General features: G+C 51.0%; 1 protein-coding gene across 1 annotated transcript in view; it reads left to right on the forward strand.

Annotated features, from left to right (window-relative positions):
* The window catches only part of ACAP1 (ArfGAP with coiled-coil, ankyrin repeat and PH domains 1), a 449,099-nt gene extending 433,865 nt beyond the window's left edge, over window positions 1-15,234 (forward strand). The window contains exons 13-16 of the mRNA XM_088464394.1: window positions 3,902-4,013; window positions 8,292-8,467; window positions 11,946-12,015; window positions 15,136-15,234. Of these exons, the coding sequence (XP_088320520.1) occupies window positions 3,902-4,013; window positions 8,292-8,467; window positions 11,946-12,015; window positions 15,136-15,234 (457 nt within the window). The remainder of the gene's footprint in view (window positions 1-3,901; window positions 4,014-8,291; window positions 8,468-11,945; window positions 12,016-15,135) is intronic.
* The last annotated feature ends 3,864 nt before the right edge of the window (window positions 15,235-19,098 follow it).

The raw sequence follows: 19,098 nt of genomic DNA on the forward strand, positions 1-19,098 counted from the left end.
TCCCCTCTCTGCGGCAGTCAGTGTCACACAATCAGCCATAGACCAATCACAGTGCACGCTGCAGTCCATGACCAGGGTCTTCCTCCTATATACCCCCCCCTCTGCGGCAGTCAGCGTCACACAATCAGCCATAGACCAGTCACAGTGCACGCTGCAGTCCATGACCAGGGTCTTCCTCCTATATACCCCCCACACTCCCCTCTGTGCGGCAGTCAGCGTCACACAATCAGCCATAGACCAATCACAGTGCACGCTGCAGTCCATGACCAGGGTCTTCCTCCTATATACCCCCCACACTCCCCTCTCTGCGGCAGTCAGCGTCACACAGTCAGCCATAGACCAATCACAGTGCACGCTGCAGTCCATGACCAGGGTCTTCCTCCTATATACCCCCCACACTCCCCTCTCTGCGGCAGTCAGTGTCACACAATCAGCCATAGACCAATCACAGTGCACGCTGCAGTCCATGACCAGGGTCTTCCTCCTATATAGCCCCCACACTCCCCTCTCTGCGGCAGTCAGTGTCACACAATCAGCCATAGACCAGTCACAGTGCACGCTGCAGTCCATGACCAGGGTCTTCCTCCTATATACCCCCCACAGTCCCCTCTCTGCGGCAGTCAGTGTCACACAATCAGCCATAGACCAATCACAGTGCACGCTGCAGTCCATGACCAGGGTCTTCCTCCTATATACCCCCCACACTCCCCTCTCTGCGGCAGTCAGCGTCACACAATCAGCCATGGACCAGTCACAGTGCACGCTGCAGTGCATGACCAGGGTCTTCCTCCTATATACCCCCCACACTCCCCTCTGTGCGGCAGTCAGCGTCACACAATCAGCCATAGACCAATCACAGTGCACGCTGCAGTCCATGACCAGGGTCTTCCTCCTATATATACCCCCACACTCCCTACTCTGCGGCAGTCAGCGTCACACAATCAGCCATAGACCAATCACAGTGCACGCTGCAGTCCATGACCAGGGTCTTCCTCCTATATATCCCCCACACTCCCCTCTCTGCGGCAGTCAGCGTCACACAATCAGCCATAGACCAATCACAGTGCACGCTGCAGTCCATGACCAGGGTCTTCCTCTTATATACCCCCCACACTCCCCTCTCTGCGGGAGTCAGCGTCACACAATCAGCCATAGACCAGTCACAGTGCACGCTGCAGTCCATGACCAGGGTCTTCCTCCTATATACCCCCCACACTCCCCTCTCTGCGGCAGTCAGCGTCACACAATCAGCCATAGACCAATCACAGTGCACGCTGCAGTCCATGACCAGGGTCTTCCTCTTATATACCCCCCACACTCCCTTCTCTGCGGCAGTCAGCGTCACACAATCAGCCATAGACCAATCACAGTGCACGCTGCAGTCCATGACCAGGGTCTTCCTCCTATATACCCCCCACACTCCCCTCTCTGCGGCAGTCAGCGTCACACAATCAGCCATAGACCAATCACAGTGCACGCTGCAGTCCATGACCAGGGTCTTCCTCCTATATACCCCCCACACTCCCCTCTCTGCGGCAGTCAGCGTCACACAATCAGCCATAGACCAATCACAGTGCACGCTGCAGTCCATGACCAGGGTCTTCCCCCTATATACCCCCCACACTCCCCTCTCTGCGGCAGTCAGCGTCACACAATCAGCCATAGACCAATCACAGTGCACGCTGCAGTCCATGACCAGGGTCTTCCTCCTATATACCCCCCACACTCCCCTCTCTGTGGCAGTCAGCGTCACACAATCAGCCATAGACCAATCACAGTGCACGCTGCAGTCCATGACCAGGGTCTTCCTCCTATATACCCCCCACACTCCCCTCTCTGTGGCAGTCAGCGTCACACAATCAGCCATAGACCAATCACAGTGCACGCTGCAGTCCATGACCAGGGTCTTCCACCTATATACCCCCCACAGTCCCCTCTCTGCAGCTGTCAGCGTCACACAATCAGCCATAGACCAATCACAGTGCACGCTGCAGTCCATGACCAGGGTCTTCCTCCTATATACCCCCCACACTCCCCTCTCTGTGGCGGTCAGCATCACACAATCAGCCATAGACCAATCACAGTGCACGCTGCAGTCCATGACCAGGGTCTTCCTCCTATATACCCCCCACACTCCCCTCTCTGCTGCAGTCAGCGTCACACAATCAGCCATATACCAATCACAGTGCACGCTGCAGTCCATGACCAGGGTCTTCCTCCTATATAGCCCCCACACTCCCCTCTCTGCGGCAGTCAGTGTCACACAATCAGCCATAGACCAGTCACAGTGCACGCTGCAGTCCATGACCAGGGTCTTCCTCCTATATACCCCCCACAGTCCCCTCTCTGCGGCAGTCAGTGTCACACAATCAGCCATAGACCAATCACAGTGCACGCTGCAGTCCATGACCAGGGTCTTCCTCCTATATACCCCCCACACTCCCCTCTCTGCGGCAGTCAGCGTCACACAATCAGCCATGGACCAGTCACAGTGCACGCTGCAGTGCATGACCAGGGTCTTCCTCCTATATACCCCCCACACTCCCCTCTGTGCGGCAGTCAGCGTCACACAATCAGCCATAGACCAATCACAGTGCACGCTGCAGTCCATGACCAGGGTCTTCCTCCTATATATACCCCCACACTCCCTACTCTGCGGCAGTCAGCGTCACACAATCAGCCATAGACCAATCACAGTGCACGCTGCAGTCCATGACCAGGGTCTTCCTCCTATATACCCCCCACACTCCCCTCTCTGCGGCAGTCAGCGTCACACAATCAGCCATAGACCAATCACAGTAGGATCAATCCTATTAGGTGCGAGTTGCTTCATGAAACTCGCAGACATGGCAGGAATGCGCACACTCAAGAAATGTGAGATCCAATCGTGGCCAGGGTGTGTGACCCTTCTACAAAATAAGACCTAGGAGAAGAGCATGAAAAAATGGGGAAACCATCCTGGACCCCAAAAATGTGACAACTGAGGAAGCCGCACAATATAGATGGCTGTTAGTGGCTATAACGAAAGTACTGGAGGTTGTTAAAAGGTGTCAAATGCACTTTTAAGGGTTGAAAAGTGATCGCCAACAAGTATTTCCCTGCAAATGAAAATCTTTCCAGCATTGTAGGGTACAGAAAAATGTCTGTATAGTAGTTTTAAAAAAGTTGGAATAAACACTTTTACCTGTCCCCCATCATTTACACCTCCACATACCTGTCCCCCATCATTTACACCTCCCCATACCTGTCCCACATCATTTACACCACTACATACCTGTCCCCCATCATTTACACCACTACATACCTGTCCCCCATCATTTACACCTCCCCATACCTGTCCCCCATCATTTACACCTCCCCATACCTGTCCCCCATCATTTACACCTCCCCATACCTGTCCCCCATCATTTACACCACTACATACCTGTCCCCCATCATTTACACCACTACATACCTGTCCCACATCATTTACACCTCCCCATACCTGTCCTATATAATTTACACCTCCACATACCTGTCCTAAATCATTTACACCACTACATACCTGTCCCCCATCATTTACACCACTACATACCTGTCCCACATCATTTACACCTCCCCATACCTGTCCTATATAATTTACACCTCCACACACCTGTCCCCCATCATTTGCACCTCCACACACCTGTCCTACATCATTTACACCTCCACATATCTGTCCCCCATCATTTACACCCCCACACACCTGTCCCCCATCATTTACACCTCCACATATCTGTCCTACATCATTTACACCTCCACACACCTGTCCCCCATCATTTACATCTCCACATGGACATGTCATATGTACGTTACAGGTCATGCATGCTCCATTAAGAGTTTTAACACGTCTTAGATACTGTATGTGATTTGTATGTTACAGGTCATGTATGCTCCAGGCAGAGTCGGACCGTGTCTTAGAGCTATGGGTCAGTGCCGTGCAGAGAAGCATTACTACAGCGTACAATGAGAATAAAAGAGACAGTGGCAGTCTAGTAAGTGACACACAGAGAAGACCGATAACAGCTAATACTGCAGTGTAACATCGTACTGTCTCCTCTCCCCAGCGATTGCCCTGATCTGAGGCACCGGCACAGCGGCTAATACTGCAGTGTAACATCGTATCGTCTCCTCTCCCCAGCGATTGCCCTGATCTGAGGCACCGGCACAGCGGCTAATACTGCAGTGTAACATCGTATTGTCTCCTCTCCCCAGCGATTGCCCTGATCTGAGGCACCGGCACAGCGCCTAATACTGCAGTGTAACATCGTATTGTCTCCTCTCCCCAGCGATTGCTCTGAGCTGAGGCACCGGCACAGCGGCTAATACTGCAGTGTAACATCGTATTGTCTCCTCTCCCCATTTGCCCTGATCTGAGGCACCGGCACAGCGGCTAATATTGCAGTATAACATCGTATTGTCTCCTCTCCCCAGCGATTGCTCTGATCTGAGGCACCGGCACAGCGCCTAATACTGCAGTGTAACATCGTATTGTCTCCTCTCCCCAGCAATTGCCCTGATCTGAGGCACCGGCACAGCGGCTAATACTGCAGTGTAATATCGTATTGTCTCCTCTCCCCAGCGATTGCTCTGATCTGAGGCACCGGCACAACGGCTAATACTGCAGTGTAACATCGTATTGTCTCCTCTCCCCAGCGATTGCGCCGATCTGAGGCACCGGCACAGCGGCTAATACTGCAGTATAACATCGTATTGTCTCTCCCCAGCAATTGCCCTGATCTGAGGCACCGGCACAGCGGCTAATACTGCAGTGTAACATCGTATTGTCTCCTCTCCCCAGCGATTGCCCTGATCTGAGGCACCGGCATAGCGGCTAATACTGCAGTGTACCATCGTATTGTCTCCTCTCCCCAGCGATTGCTCTGACCTGAGGCACCGGCTCAGCGGCTAATACTGCAGTGTACCATCGTATTGTCTCCTCTCCCCTGCGATTGCCCTGATCTGAGGCATCGGCACAGCGTCTAATACTGCAGTGTAACATCGTATTGTCTCCTCTCCCCAGCGATTGCTCTGATCTGAGGCACCGGCACAGCGTCTAATACTGCAGTGTAACATCGTATTGTCTCCTCTCCCCAGCGATTGCCCTGATCTGAGGCACCGGCATAGCGGCTAATACTGCAGTGTACCATCGTATTGTCTCCTCTCCCCAGCGATTGCTCTGACCTGAGGCACCGGCTCAGCGGCTAATACTGCAGTGTACCATCGTATTGTCTCCTCTCCCCTGCGATTGCCCTGATCTGAGGCACTGGCACAGCGTCTAATACTGCAGTGTACCATCGTATTGTCTCCTCTCCCCTGCGATTGCCCTGATCTGAGGCACCGGCTCAGCGGCTAATACTGCAGTGTACCATCGTATTGTCTCCTCTCCCCTGCGATTGCCCTGATCTGAGGCACTGGCACAGCGTCTAATACTGCAGTGTAACATCGTATTGTCTCCTCTCCCCAGCGATTGCCCTGATTTGAGGCACCGGCACAGCGGCTAATACTGCACTACAACATCGTATTGTCTCCTCTCCCCAGCGATTGCCCTGATCTGAGGCACCGGCACAGCGGCTAATACTGCAGTGTAACATCATATTGTCTCCTCTCCCCAGCGATTGCCCTGATCTGAGGCACCGGCTCAGCGGCTAATACTGCAGTGTAACATCGTATTGTCTCCTCTCCCCAGCGATTGCTCTGATCTGAGGCATCGGCACAGCGGCTAATACTGCAGTATAACATCGTATTGTCTCTCCCCAGCGATTGCCCTGATCTGAGGCACTGGCACAGCGGCTAATACTGCAGTGTAACATCGTATTGTCTCCTCTCCCCAGCGATTGCCCTGATCTGAGGCACCGGCATAGCGGCTAATACTGCAGTGTAACATCGTATTGTCTCCTCTCCCCAGCGATTGCTCTGATCTGAAGCACCGGCATAGCGGCTAATACTGCAGTGTAACATCGTATTGTCTCCTCTCCCCAGCGATTGCCCTGATCTGAGTCACCGGCATAGCGGCTAATACTGCAGTGTACCATCGTATTGTCTCCTCTCCCCAGCGATTGCTCTGACCTGAGGCACCGGCTCAGCGGCTAATACTGCAGTGTAACATCGTATTGTCTCCTCTCCCCAGCGATTGCCCTGATCTGAGGCACCGGCACAGCATCTAATACTGCAGTGTACCATCGTATTGTCTCCTCTCCCCAGCGATTGCTCTGATCTGAGGCACCGGCTCAGCGTCTAATACTGCAGTGTAACATCGTATTGTCTCCTCTCCCCAGCGATTGCTCTGATCTGAGGCACCGGCACAGCGGCTAATACTGCAGTGTAACATCGTATTGTCTCCTCTCCCCAGCCATTGCCCTGATCTGAGGCACCGGCACAGTGGCTAATACTGCAGTGTAACATCGTATTGTCTCCTCTCCCCAGCGATTGCCCTGATCTGAGGCACCGGCATAGCGGCTAATACTGCAGTGTACCATCGTATTGTCTCCTCTCCCCAGCGATTGCTCTGACCTGAGGCACCGGCTCAGCGGCTAATACTGCAGTGTACCATCGTATTGTCTCCTCTCCCCTGCGATTGCCCTGATCTGAGGCACTGGCACAGCGTCTAATACTGCAGTGTAACATCGTATTGTCTCCTCTCCCCAGTGATTGCTCTGATCTGAGGCACTGGCACAGCATCTAATACTGCAGTGTAACATCGTATTGTCTCCTCTCCCCAGCGATTGCCCTGATCTGAGGCACTGGCACAGCGGCTAATACTGCAGTGTAACATCGTATTGTCTCCTCTCCCCAGCGATTGCCCTGATTTGAGGCACCGGCACAGCGGCTAATACTGCACTACAACATCGTATTGTCTCCTCTCCCCAGCGATTGCCCTGATCTGAGGCATCGGCACAGCGGCTAATACTGCAGTGTAACATCGTATTGTCTCCTCTCCCCAGCGATTGCCCTGATCTGAGGCACCGGCTCAGCGGCTAATACTGCAGTGTAACATCGTATTGTCTCCTCTCCCCAGCGATTGCTCTGATCTGAGGCATCGGCACAGCGGCTAATACTGCAGTATAACATCGTATTGTCTCTCCCCAGCGATTGCCCTGATCTGAGGCACTGGCACAGCGGCTAATACTGCAGTGTAACATCGTATTGTCTCCTCTCCCCAGCGATTGCCCTGATCTGAGGCACCGGCATAGCGGCTAATACTGCAGTGTAACATCGTATTGTCTCCTCTCCCCAGCGATTGCTCTGATCTGAGGCACCGGCATAGCGGCTAATACTGCAGTGTAACATCGTATTGTCTCCTCTCCCCAGCGATTGCCCTGATCTGAGGCACCGGCACAGCATCTAATACTGCAGTGTAACATCGTATTGTCTCCTCTCCCCAGCGATTGCTCTGATCTGAGGCACCGGCTCAGCGGCTAATACTGCAGTGTACCATCGTATTGTCTCCTCTCCCCTGCGATTGCCCTGATCTGAGGCACCGGCACAGCGTCTAATACTGCAGTGTAACATCGTATTGTCTCCTCTCCCCAGTGATTGCTCTGATCTGAGGCACCGGCACAGCGGCTAATACTGCAGTGTAACATCGTATTGTCTCCTCTCCCCAGCGATTGCTCTGATCTGAGGCACCGGCACAGCGTCTAATACTGCAGTGTAACATCGTATTGTCTCCTCTCCCCAGCGATTGCCCTGATCTTAGGCACTGGCACAGCGTCTAATACTGCAGTGTAACATCGTATTGTCTCCTCTCCCCAGCGATTGTCCCGATTTGAGGCACCGGCACAGCGGCTAATACTGCAGTGTAACATCGTATTGTCTCCTCTCCCCAGCGATTGCTCTGATCTGAGGCACCGGCACAGCGGCTAATACTGCAGTGTAACATCGTATTGTCTCCTCTCCCCAGCGATTGCCCCGATCTGAGGCACCAGCACAGTGGCTAATACTGCAGTGTAAAATCGTATTGTTTCCTCTCCCTAGCGATTGCCCTGATCTGAGGCACCGGCACAGCGGCTAATACTGCAGTATAACATCGTATTGTCTCCTCTCCCCAGCGATTGCTCTGATCTGAGGCACCAGCACAGCGGCTAATACTGCAGTGTAAAATCGTATTGTTTCCTCTCCCCAGCGATTGCTCTGATCTGAGGCACCGGCACAGCGGCTAATACTGCAGTGTAACATCGTATTGTGTCCTCTTCCCAGCGATTGCCCCGATCTGAGGCACCGGCACAGCAGCTAATACTGCAGTGTAACATCGTATTGTCTCCTCTCCCCAGCGATTGCCCCGATCTGAGGCACCGGCACAGCAGAAGCGAGCAGACGTCTGTGCTCAGGATACTGTATTGCGGGTGCCAGGGAATGCCGCGTGCTGTGACTGCCGGGCAGCAGAACCAGACTGGGCCAGTATAAACCTGGGGGTGACTCTCTGCATTCAGTGCAGTGGAATTCACAGGTGAGCAAACTTACTGACTCAGGGCAAGGTTTATAACAGATAAGAGCCATCACTGATAGGCGCCTGGTTCTCAGCCAAAACCATAGTGCCAGTCAGTATGAGGCTGTATCGGGTATGCCCAAAACATTAGTCCCCCCACCTCTCTAGGGCTCATCCCAGTACACCTATAGGACCTTATTCAGAGCCGCTCGCAAGCAGTCTGATGTTTAGGCTTTACGCATGCACTGCGGCCGGCGTGCGCGAGTCCCACCGAGCGACTGAAGTTCAGTCGCTATGGGGCTCGCAACAAGAACAGGCAGTTGTCGATGGTGAGTGACATCTTGCCCCGATTTGTAGGGGGGTGGCTGGACAAACACAGGCGTTCCCCTAGGAACGCCTGGCATTTGTAGGAGGTCTTACTGACATCACTAGTATTAGAGCAGGAAGCCCACTCAGCCTTGCGGCAGCCTAGACCCTACCCTAGGGTCTTGTCGCAAGGTTGATGGTCGTGATTATCGCGATGGTCTCCTTGCCACTCACACAAGCTGTGGGTGGTCTCCCACAACTTTGCGAGCGGCTGGAGAACATAAAAATAAAAAAAAACGCCCACAATCCCAGCGTGCGGGCAGTGGCAGCGAGCGGCTCTGAATCAGGCCCTAGTCTTGGTGTCTTGTGGTAATTGTAAAAGTTTAAGAACTGAATTAATATTTTTATATTTTTCTAAAATGTGTTAACAGGCTGCGGATTCCCGGGCATGCTGTCCCTTCTGGTTCTCAAAGTACCAGCATGTTTCAGCAGCCATTTAAATTGGGCATCACAGGACTAGTGGGGACTTGTTGCGCACCAGTAATTTAAATGATTAATTCTATTATTAACCGATTATTTTTACTCCAGTACCCACTGCCCGGGGGTGTGGGACTAATAGCCCGGGGGTGTGGGACTAATAGCCCGTGGGGGTGGGTCTAATAGCCCGGGGGGGGTGGGTCTAATAGCCCAGGGGTGTGGGACTAATAGCCCGTGGGGGTGGGTCTAATAGCCCGGGGGGGTGGGTCTAATAGCCCGGGGGGGTGTGGGACTAATAGCCCGGGGGGGTGGGTCTAATAGCCCGCAGTAGAGAATCTCCATGTTTACTGATCTTTCATGACTTTGTGTAATAACTGCAATGTTAGGGAGCATGACATTAGGCCCATGTAATAACTGCAATGTTAGGGAGCATGACATTAGGCCCATGTAATAACTGCAATGTTAGGGAGCATGACATTAGGCCCATGTAATAACTGCAATGTTAGGGAGCATGACATTAGGCCCATGTAATAACTGCAATGTTAGGGAGCATGACATTAGGCCCATGTAATAACTGCAATGTTAGGGAGCATGACATTAGGCCCATGTAATAACTGCAATGTTAGGGAGCATGACATTAGGCCCATGTAATAACTGCAATGTTAGGGAGCATGACATTAGGCCCATGTAATAACTGCAATGTTAGGGAGCATGACATTAGGCCCAAGTAATAAATGCAATGTTAGGGAGCATGACATTAGGCCCATGTAATAACTGCAATGTTGGGGAGCATGACATTAGGCCCAAGTAATAAATGCAATGTTAGGGAGCATGACATTAGGCCCAAGTAATAAATGCAATGTTAGGGAGCATGACATTAGGCCCATGTAATAACTGCAATGTTAGGGAGCATGACATTAGGCCCATGTAATAACTGCAATGTTGGGGAGCATGACATTAGGCCCAAGTAATAACTGCAATGTTAGGGAGCATGACATTAGGCCCATGTAATAACTGCAATGTTGGGGAGCATGACATTAGGCCCATGTAATAACTGCAATGTTAGGGAGCATGACATTAGGCCCATGTAATAACTGCAATGTTAGGTAGCATGACATTAGGCCCATGTAATAACTGCAATGTTAGGGAGCATGACATTAGGCCCATGTAATAACTGCAATGTTAGGGAGCATGACATTAGGCCCATGTAATAACTGCAATGTTAGGGAGCATGACATTAGGCCCATGTAATAACTGCAATGTTAGGGAGCATGACATTAGGCCCATGTAATAACTGCAATGTTAGGGAGCATGACATTAGGCCCATGTAATAACTGCAATGTTAGGGAGCATGACATTAGGCCCAAGTAATAAATGCAATGTTAGGGAGCATGACATTAGGCCCATGTAATAACTGCAATGTTGGGGAGCATGACATTAGGCCCAAGTAATAAATGCAATGTTAGGGAGCATGACATTAGGCCCAAGTAATAAATGCAATGTTAGGGAGCATGACATTAGGCCCATGTAATAACTGCAATGTTAGGGAGCATGACATTAGGCCCATGTAATAACTGCAATGTTGGGGAGCATGACATTAGGCCCAAGTAATAACTGCAATGTTAGGGAGCATGACATTAGGCCCATGTAATAACTGCAATGTTGGGGAGCATGACATTAGGCCCATGTAATAACTGCAATGTTAGGGAGCATGACATTAGGCCCATGTAATAACTGCAATGTTAGGTAGCATGACATTAGGCCCATGTAATAACTGCAATGTTAGGGAGTATGACATTAGGCCCATGTAATAACTGCAATGTTGGGGAGCATGACATTAGGCCCATGTAATAACTGCAATGTTAGGGAGCATGACATTAGGCCCATGTAATAACTGCAATGTTAGGTAGCATGACATTAGGCCCATGTAATAACTGCAATGTTAGGGAGCATGACATTAGGCCCATGTAATAACTGCAATGTTGGGGAGCATGACATTAGGCCCATGTAATAACTGCAATGTTAGGGAGCATGACATTAGGCCCATGTAATAACTGCAATGTTGGGGAGCATGACATTAGGCCCAAGTAATAACTGCAATGTTAGGGAGCATGACATTAGGCCCATGTAATAACTGCAATGTTGGGGAGCATGACATTAGGCCCATGTAATAACTGCAATGTTAGGGAGCATGACATTAGGCCCATGTAATAACTGCAATGTTAGGTAGCATGACATTAGGCCCATGTAATAACTGCAATGTTAGGGAGTATGACATTAGGCCCATGTAATAACTGCAATGTTGGGGAGCATGACATTAGGCCCATGTAATAACTGCAATGTTAGGGAGCATGACATTAGGCCCATGTAATAACTGCAATGTTAGGTAGCATGACATTAGGCCCATGTAATAACTGCAATGTTAGGGAGTATGACATTATGCCCATGTAATAACTGCAATGTTAGGGAGCATGACATTAGGCCCATGTAATAAATGCAATGTTAGGGAGCATGACATTAGGCCCATGTAATAAATGCAATGTTAGGGAGCATGACATTAGGCCCATGTAATAACTGCAATATTGGGGATCATGACATTAGGCCCATGTAATAACTGCAATGTTAGGGAACATGACTGTACACAGTGCTCCCTCACTACTTAGGCGATGTCAGGTTCTCCTCCCTGTAACCTCCTTATCTCATCTTTCCTATGTAGAAGCCTGGGTGTCCATTTCTCCAAGGTCCGCTCGCTCACCCTGGATTCCTGGGAACCGGAGCTTGTGAAGGTGATGTCTGCTTTGGGGGTGCTGATTTTAGAGGAGCTGTGTATGGTTATAGGATGGAATCAGTGTCAGTGGGACCGTTGGTGCGTCCAGGTGCTGATTGTAGAGGAGCTGTGTATGATTATAGGATGGAATCAGTGTCAGTGGGACCGTCGGTGCGTCCAGGTGCTGATTGTAGAGGAGCTGTGTATGGTTATAGGATGGAATCAGTGTCAGTGAGACCGTCTGTGCCTCCAGGTGCTGATTGTAGAGGAGCTGTGTATGGTTATAGGATGGAATCAGTGTCAGTGGGACCGTCTGTGCCTCCAGGTGCTGATTGTAGAGGAGCTGTGTATGGTTATAGGATGGAATCAGTGTCAGTGGGACCGTCGGTGCCTCCAGGTGCTGATTGTAGAGGAGCTGTGTATGGTTATAGGATAGAATCCATGTCAGTGAGACCGTCTGTGCCTCCAGGTGCTGATTGTAGAGGAGCTGTGTATGGTTATAGGATGGAATCAGTGTCTGTGGGACCGTCGGTGCCTCCAGGTGCTGATTGTAGAGGAGCTGTGTATGGTTATAGGATGGAATCAGTGTCAGTGGGACCGTCTGTGCCTCCAGGTGCTGATTGTAGAGGAGCTGTGAATGATTATAGGATGGAATCAGTGTCAGTGGGACCGTCGGTGCGTCCAGGTGCTGATTGTAGAGGAGCTGTGTATGGTTATAGGATGGAATCAGTGTCAGTGAGACCGTCTGTGCCTCCAGGTGCTGATTGTAGAGGAGCTGTGTATGGTTATAGGATGGAATCAGTGTCAGTGGGACCGTCTGTGCCTCCAGGTGCTGATTGTAGAGGAGCTGTGTATGGTTATAGGATGGAATCCGTGTCAGTGGGACCGTCGGTGCCTCCAGGTGCTGATTGTAGAGGAGCTGTGTATGGTTATAGGATGGAATCAGTGTCAGTGGGCCCGTCTGTGCCTCCAGTTGCTGATTGTAGAGGAGCTGTGTATGATTATAGGATGGAATCAGTGTCAGTGGGACCGTCTGTGCGTCCAGGTGCTGATTGTAGAGGAGCTGTGTATGGTTATAGGATGGAATCAGTGTCAGTGGGACCGTCTGTGCCTCCAGGTGCTGATTGTAGAGGAGCTGTGTATGGTTATAGGATGGAATCAGTGTCAGTGGGACCATCTGTGCCTCCAGGTGCTGATTGTAGAGGAGCTGTGTATGGTTATAGGATGGAATCAGTGTCAGTGGGCCCGTCTGTGCGTCCAGGTGCTGATTGTAGAGGAGCTGTGTATGGTTATTGGATGGAATCAGTGTCAGTGGGACCATCTGTGCGTTCTGGTGCTGATTGTAGAGGAGCTGTGTATGGTTATAGGATGGAATCAGTGTCAGTGGGACCATCTGTGCCTCCAGGTGCTGATTGTAGAGGATCTGTGTATGGTTATAGGATGGAATCAGTGTCAGTGGGACCGTTGGTGCATCCAGGTGCTGATTGTAGAGGAGCTGTGTATGGTTATAGGATGGAATCTGTGTCAGTGGGACCGTCTGTGCCTCCAGGTGCTGATTGTAGCGGAGCTGTGTATGGTTATAGGATGGAATCGGTGTCAGTGGGACCGTCTGTGCCTCCAGGTGCTGATTGTAGCGGAGCTGTGTATGGTTATAGGATGGAATCGGTGTCAGTGGGACCGTCGGTGCCTCCAGGTGCTGATTGTAGAGGAGCTGTGTATGGTTATAGGATGGAATCAGTGTCAGTGGGACCGTCGGTACCTCCAGGTGCTGATTGTAGAGGAGCTGTGTTTGGTTATAGGATGGAATCAGTGTCAGTGGGACCGTCTGTGCCTCCAGGTGCTGATTGTAGAGGAGCTGTGTATGGTTATAGGATGGAATCGGTGTCAGTGGGACCGTCTGTGCCTCCAGGTGCTGATTGTAGAGGAGCTGTGTATGGTTATAGGATGGAATCCGTGTCTGTGGGACCGTCTGTGCCTCCAGGTGCTGATTGTTATGTAACTATGGAAGTGGGGTATAGTTATTATTGTATTACTGTTGGTTTGCATGTACATCACACAAGGTCAGATATTAGCGTAGTCAGACTAGGGGTACTGTGATGAGCCATAGACAGGTGGGCGGTAACATTAATTACTAACTTTCACCTGAACACTGCACCGACAGCCACCAGTGGTGCAGGGAATAGCCCCAGGCTTCACCAATGCCCAGGGGTATCCTCGGGAGGGATGACCCCTTTTTTGGGGGGTCCCCACTTTCTGAGGATTCCCAGAGCTGGGGTGACCAGTTTGGGGCTGGAGAATGCTTTGGCAGGGTGGACCCCTTTGATGTGTGTCCCCCTGCTATGGTATGATGCCCCTGTCTGGTTGAGCCCGGTGCTAGTTTATGGAAATATGGGGGAACCCATGCCGTTTTCTCCCCATTTTTACAGTTCCAGAATGGGCACCGAGGTTCGAGGCTGGTTATGCTTTTGTGGAGGATCCCACACTGATTTTTCTCTATTTTTTAACCCTTCATTTTCAATGTACACACACAGAAGCACGGCACAGATCCGACTGAGCACACGGATCTGTGCAGGCTTCAGCAGAACATGCACCTCACAGGCACTTCTATTCATTTCTTTTATTCTGCTCCATGTCCCATCACGTTTTATAGACAGTTCTTAGTAAATACATGAGTTGCAATCTCGGGCAGACAAGATTCGTATTAAATTTACACCCCGTACAGGGAAGGACTATTACAGTACAGTGTTACTTCTGGATGGAGCTCATCATCTTCATCTACAGCTGAGTCTAAAGGCCTCTTAGTCATATACTTGGGAGGAAATCCATGTATGGGGCTATATTAGGTGGATACATGTATGTGGTATATTATTTGGAGATACATGTGTGGCGGTATATTTTTAGTTGGATGTATGTATGGGGCTATATTAGGTGGGGTCTATTAATTAGGCAGAGGTGTATATGGGGTATGTTAATTAGGTGGAGATGTGTTTGGGGTCTGCTTATTGGGTGGAGGTGTATATGGGGTCTGCTAATTAGATGGAGGCGTTTATGAGATCTGCTTGTTACATGGATAAATGTATGGGGGTCTACTAATTGGGTTGAGGTATCTACATTTAACATTGTTGTCACTTGTTTACAGCTAATGTGTGAACTTGGAAACAACACCATTAATGGGATCTATGAAGCTCGGATTGAAGAAATGAACATAAAAAAACCAACGTCCTCCAGCACACGGTGATGTCATTAAACCTTGTTAATGTAATGTAACAGTCATTGTACGTCATGACATGTAACAGCATAGACCTATGACATCACAGCAACAGTTCCATATTATTAGGTTATGTAGGATGAGCTGCTATCTAGCTTGGGGTCCTACTATGCTTATTGGCTCGGAAACGCCTGGAAGTGCGCACAGGCAGAGACGTAATGTGAAACCATATCTCCCGGAGCAGGTGCACGCTATGGCGCCATCTGGAATACTATGGTGTGGCCATCATGTGGACACAAGTTCAAATGGTAAAAACAAAACCATCAGGGGCAGTGTGGAACTGGGGCCTGAGAGGACCACTGGAGAAATGCAATGGGAGGGGTCCATGGACAGCACAGACCACCACACAGCACATGAGCAGTGCCCATCTATAAGGTGGTGTTAGTTACTATGAATAAGATGAAGGGTACAGTGTAACCTATAGCTCTCCAGCTATTTCGGGGCTACAAATTCCAGCTTGCCCAATGACCGGACATACTGTGCTTTGTAGTCGTTCCACAACACTAAAGAGCCAGAGACACTGATATTATTATTATTATTACTATTATTACATGTTATTTATAGGGCGCCACAGGTGGTCCGCACACCGTACATACAGTAAAGGGTACCCAGAACATTACATTACAATACAGTAACAAATTATAAACAGAGCACCAGTAACAATTAGCAACACAATTCTCCATACACTATACAGCTGGGAAGGTGAAGGCTGTCATAGAAGTGCTAGAGAAGAGAGCTGTGTGACAGTGGGGAGGAGGACCCTGCTCCTAGGAGCTTACAATCTAGGGGAGAGGGGAGACAGACAGATAACATGAGGCATGAGTGTGTAGAGGGGGACCTGAGTGCAGGAAGTAGGCGAGGTAGAGATGGCTGAGGCAGGAGGGACAGAGACTTTATGACAATTATGTGGTGGAAGGGTATGCTTTGATGAACAGGTGGGTTTTCAGTGCACGTTTGAAGCTCTACAAGGTCGGGGAGAGCCTAATCGAGTGAGGGAGCTCATTCCAGTGAAGGGGGCTGCACGAGCAAAATCTTGGATACGAGCATGAAATGAAATAACCAGGGTGGAGGAGATGTAACTGTCATTGGCAGACTGGAGTGAGCGGGAGGGAGTATGTAAGGAGATGAGGTTGGAGATGTAGGGAGCAGTAGCATTAGAGAGGGCCTTGTATGTGAAGGTGAGGAGTTTGAAGAGGATTCTGTAGGGGAATAGGAGCCAGTGCAGGTTTTGGCAGAGGGGAGCAGCAGAAGTGGAACGGCGGGAGAGGAAGATAAGTCTAGCTGCTGCATTGAGAACAGACTGGAGGGGAGCAAGATGGCAACGTGGGAGGCAGTAGTCAAGCCGAGAAATGATTAGTGAATGAATAATCAGTTTGATAGCACTCTGGGAGAGGAAAGGCCTAATATGAGCGATGTTGCGTAGCTGGAACCGACAGGATTGAGCGTGGGGTGTGAAGGAGAGGGTGGAGTCAAGGGTGATGCCCAAGCAGCAAAGTTGGGGGACAGGAGAGATGATTGTGTTGTCAACAGTGATAGCGAGATTGGTTGGAGTGGAGACTCTATTAGGGGGAAAGATGATGAGTTCGGGTTTTGTCCATGTTTAGATTCAGAGAGCACTCAGACATCCAGAAAGAGATGGTGGAGAGGCAACTGGTTACCTGAAAGAGGACAGAAGGGGAGAGTTCAGGAGAGGAGAGGTATAGTTGCGTGTCATCGGCATAGAGGTGGTATTGGAGGCCAAAGGAGCTAATGAGTTCTCCTAATTTAGAAGTTTACTGGGAGAAGAGCAGTGGGCCCAGGAGAGAACCCTGTGGGACACCAATGGGAAGGGTGGAAGGGGGAGAGGTGGGGCCAGAAGCAGACACAGAAATGGAGTGGTTGGTGAGGTAAGAAGTGAACCAGGCATGGACGGTGTTAGAGATGCCAAAGGTCTGAAGGGTGCGAAGGAGGAGAGCATGATCCATGGTGTGAAAGGCTGCAGAGAGGTCCAGGAGGATGAGCAGAGAGAAGTGGCCCCTGGATTTGGCTGCAAGCACGTCATTGGTGACTTTGGCCAGGGCAGTTTCAGTGGAGTGACATTGGCGAAAGCCAGATTGGAGAGGGTCAAGGATGAAGTTGTCAGAGAGATAGCTGGTGATGCGGCTGTAGACAAGTCGCTCAAGTAGTTTGGGGGCAAAAGGGAGAAGAGAAATCGGGCGGTAATTGGCAGGTGAGGACAGGTTGAGGTTGGTTTTTTTAAGAATAGGTGTGACAAGAGCATGTTTGAACTATGAGGGAAAGATGCCGGTAGAGAGAGAGAAGTTGAAAAGGTGAGCAAGGTGGGAGCAGGCAGTGGAGGAGAGAGAGCGTAGAAGGCGAGAAGGGAGGAGGTCAAGGAGGCAGGTGGAAGGTAGAGAGGACAAGATGAGGGAGTGACCTCATCGCCCGTGGTGGGGCTGAAGGAGCACAAGATGTGGGTGGCTGGGAGGTGCGGATGGTGGGGGAGGTGGGGTTGCAGCAGGGAGATTGGAGGATATACTGTGACAAATTGCCTCAATTTTGGGAGAGAAGAAGGAGGCAAAGTCAAATGCAGTGAGGGAGGATGGAAGGGGTGGAGGTGGGGGCAGAGGAGAGTGTTGAAAGTACCAAAGAGGCGGTGGGGATTGGAGGACTGAGAGGAGATGAGCGACTGATAAAACGAAAGAGTCATTGGCTGAGAGCCACCTACCTGCCAGCCGTAGTCTGGATGGCTAACACGTCTGGCTGAGAGGTACCTACCTGCCAGCCGTAGTCTGGATGGCTACCGCCTCTGGCTGAGAGCCACCTACTTGCCAGCCGTAGTCTGGATGGCTATCGCCTCTGCAGCTGGCAGGTAGGTGGCTCTCAGCCAGAGGCGATAGCCATCCAGACTACGGCTGGCAGGTAGGTGGCTCACAGTCAGACGCGATAGCCATCCAGACTACAGCTGGCAGGTAGGTGGCTCCCAGTCAGACGCGATAGCCATCCAGACTATGGCTGGCAGGTAGGTGGCTCTCAGTCAGAAGCGATAGCCATCCAGACTATGGCTGGCAGGTAGGTGGCTCTCAGCCAGACTCGATAGCCATCCAGGTTACGGCTGGCAGGTAGGTGGCTCTCAGCCAGAGGCGATAGCCATCCAGACTGCGGCTGGCAGGTAGGTGGCTCTCAGCCAGAGGCGATAGCCATCCAGACTGCAGCTGGCAGGTAGGTGGCTCTCAGCCAGTCTGGATGACTATCGCCTCTGGCTAAGAGCCACCTACCTGCCAGCCGCAGTCTGGATGGCTATCGCCTCTGGCTGAGAGCCACCTACCTGCCAGCCATAGTCTGGATGGCTATCGCCTCTGGCTGAGAGCCACCTACCTGCCAGCCGTAGCCTGGATGGCTATCGAGTCTGGCTGAGAGCCACCTACCTGCCAGCCATAGTCTGGATGGCTATCGAGTCTGGCTGAGAGCCACCAACCTGCCAGACGTAGTCTGGATGGCTATCGCCTCTGGCTGAGAGCCACCTACCTACCTGCCAGCCATAGCCTGGATGGCTATCACGTCTGGCTGAGAGCTACCTACCTGCCAGCCGTAGTCTGGATGGCTATCGCGTCTGACTGAGAGCCACCTACCTATTATATTATAGATTGTACTTGATAAATGTTACTTCAAAAGTTCAAAGCTGATTGGTTGCTATGGGCAACTTCTCCCCTGGTCTCTTCTCCCCTGGTCTCTTCTCCCCTGGTCGCTTCTCCCCTGGTCGCTTCTCCCCTGGTCGCTTCTCCCCTGGTCATTTCCCCCCTGGTCTCAGGTTTAGAGCTTGCATTTAGTTCTACCTAATTACCGGGGGAATTC

The sequence above is a fragment of the Taudactylus pleione genome, unplaced genomic scaffold, assembly GCF_031769625.1.
Source record: "Taudactylus pleione unplaced genomic scaffold, aTauple2 ptg001664l, whole genome shotgun sequence".
Classification (NCBI taxonomy): domain Eukaryota; kingdom Metazoa; phylum Chordata; class Amphibia; order Anura; family Myobatrachidae; genus Taudactylus; species Taudactylus pleione.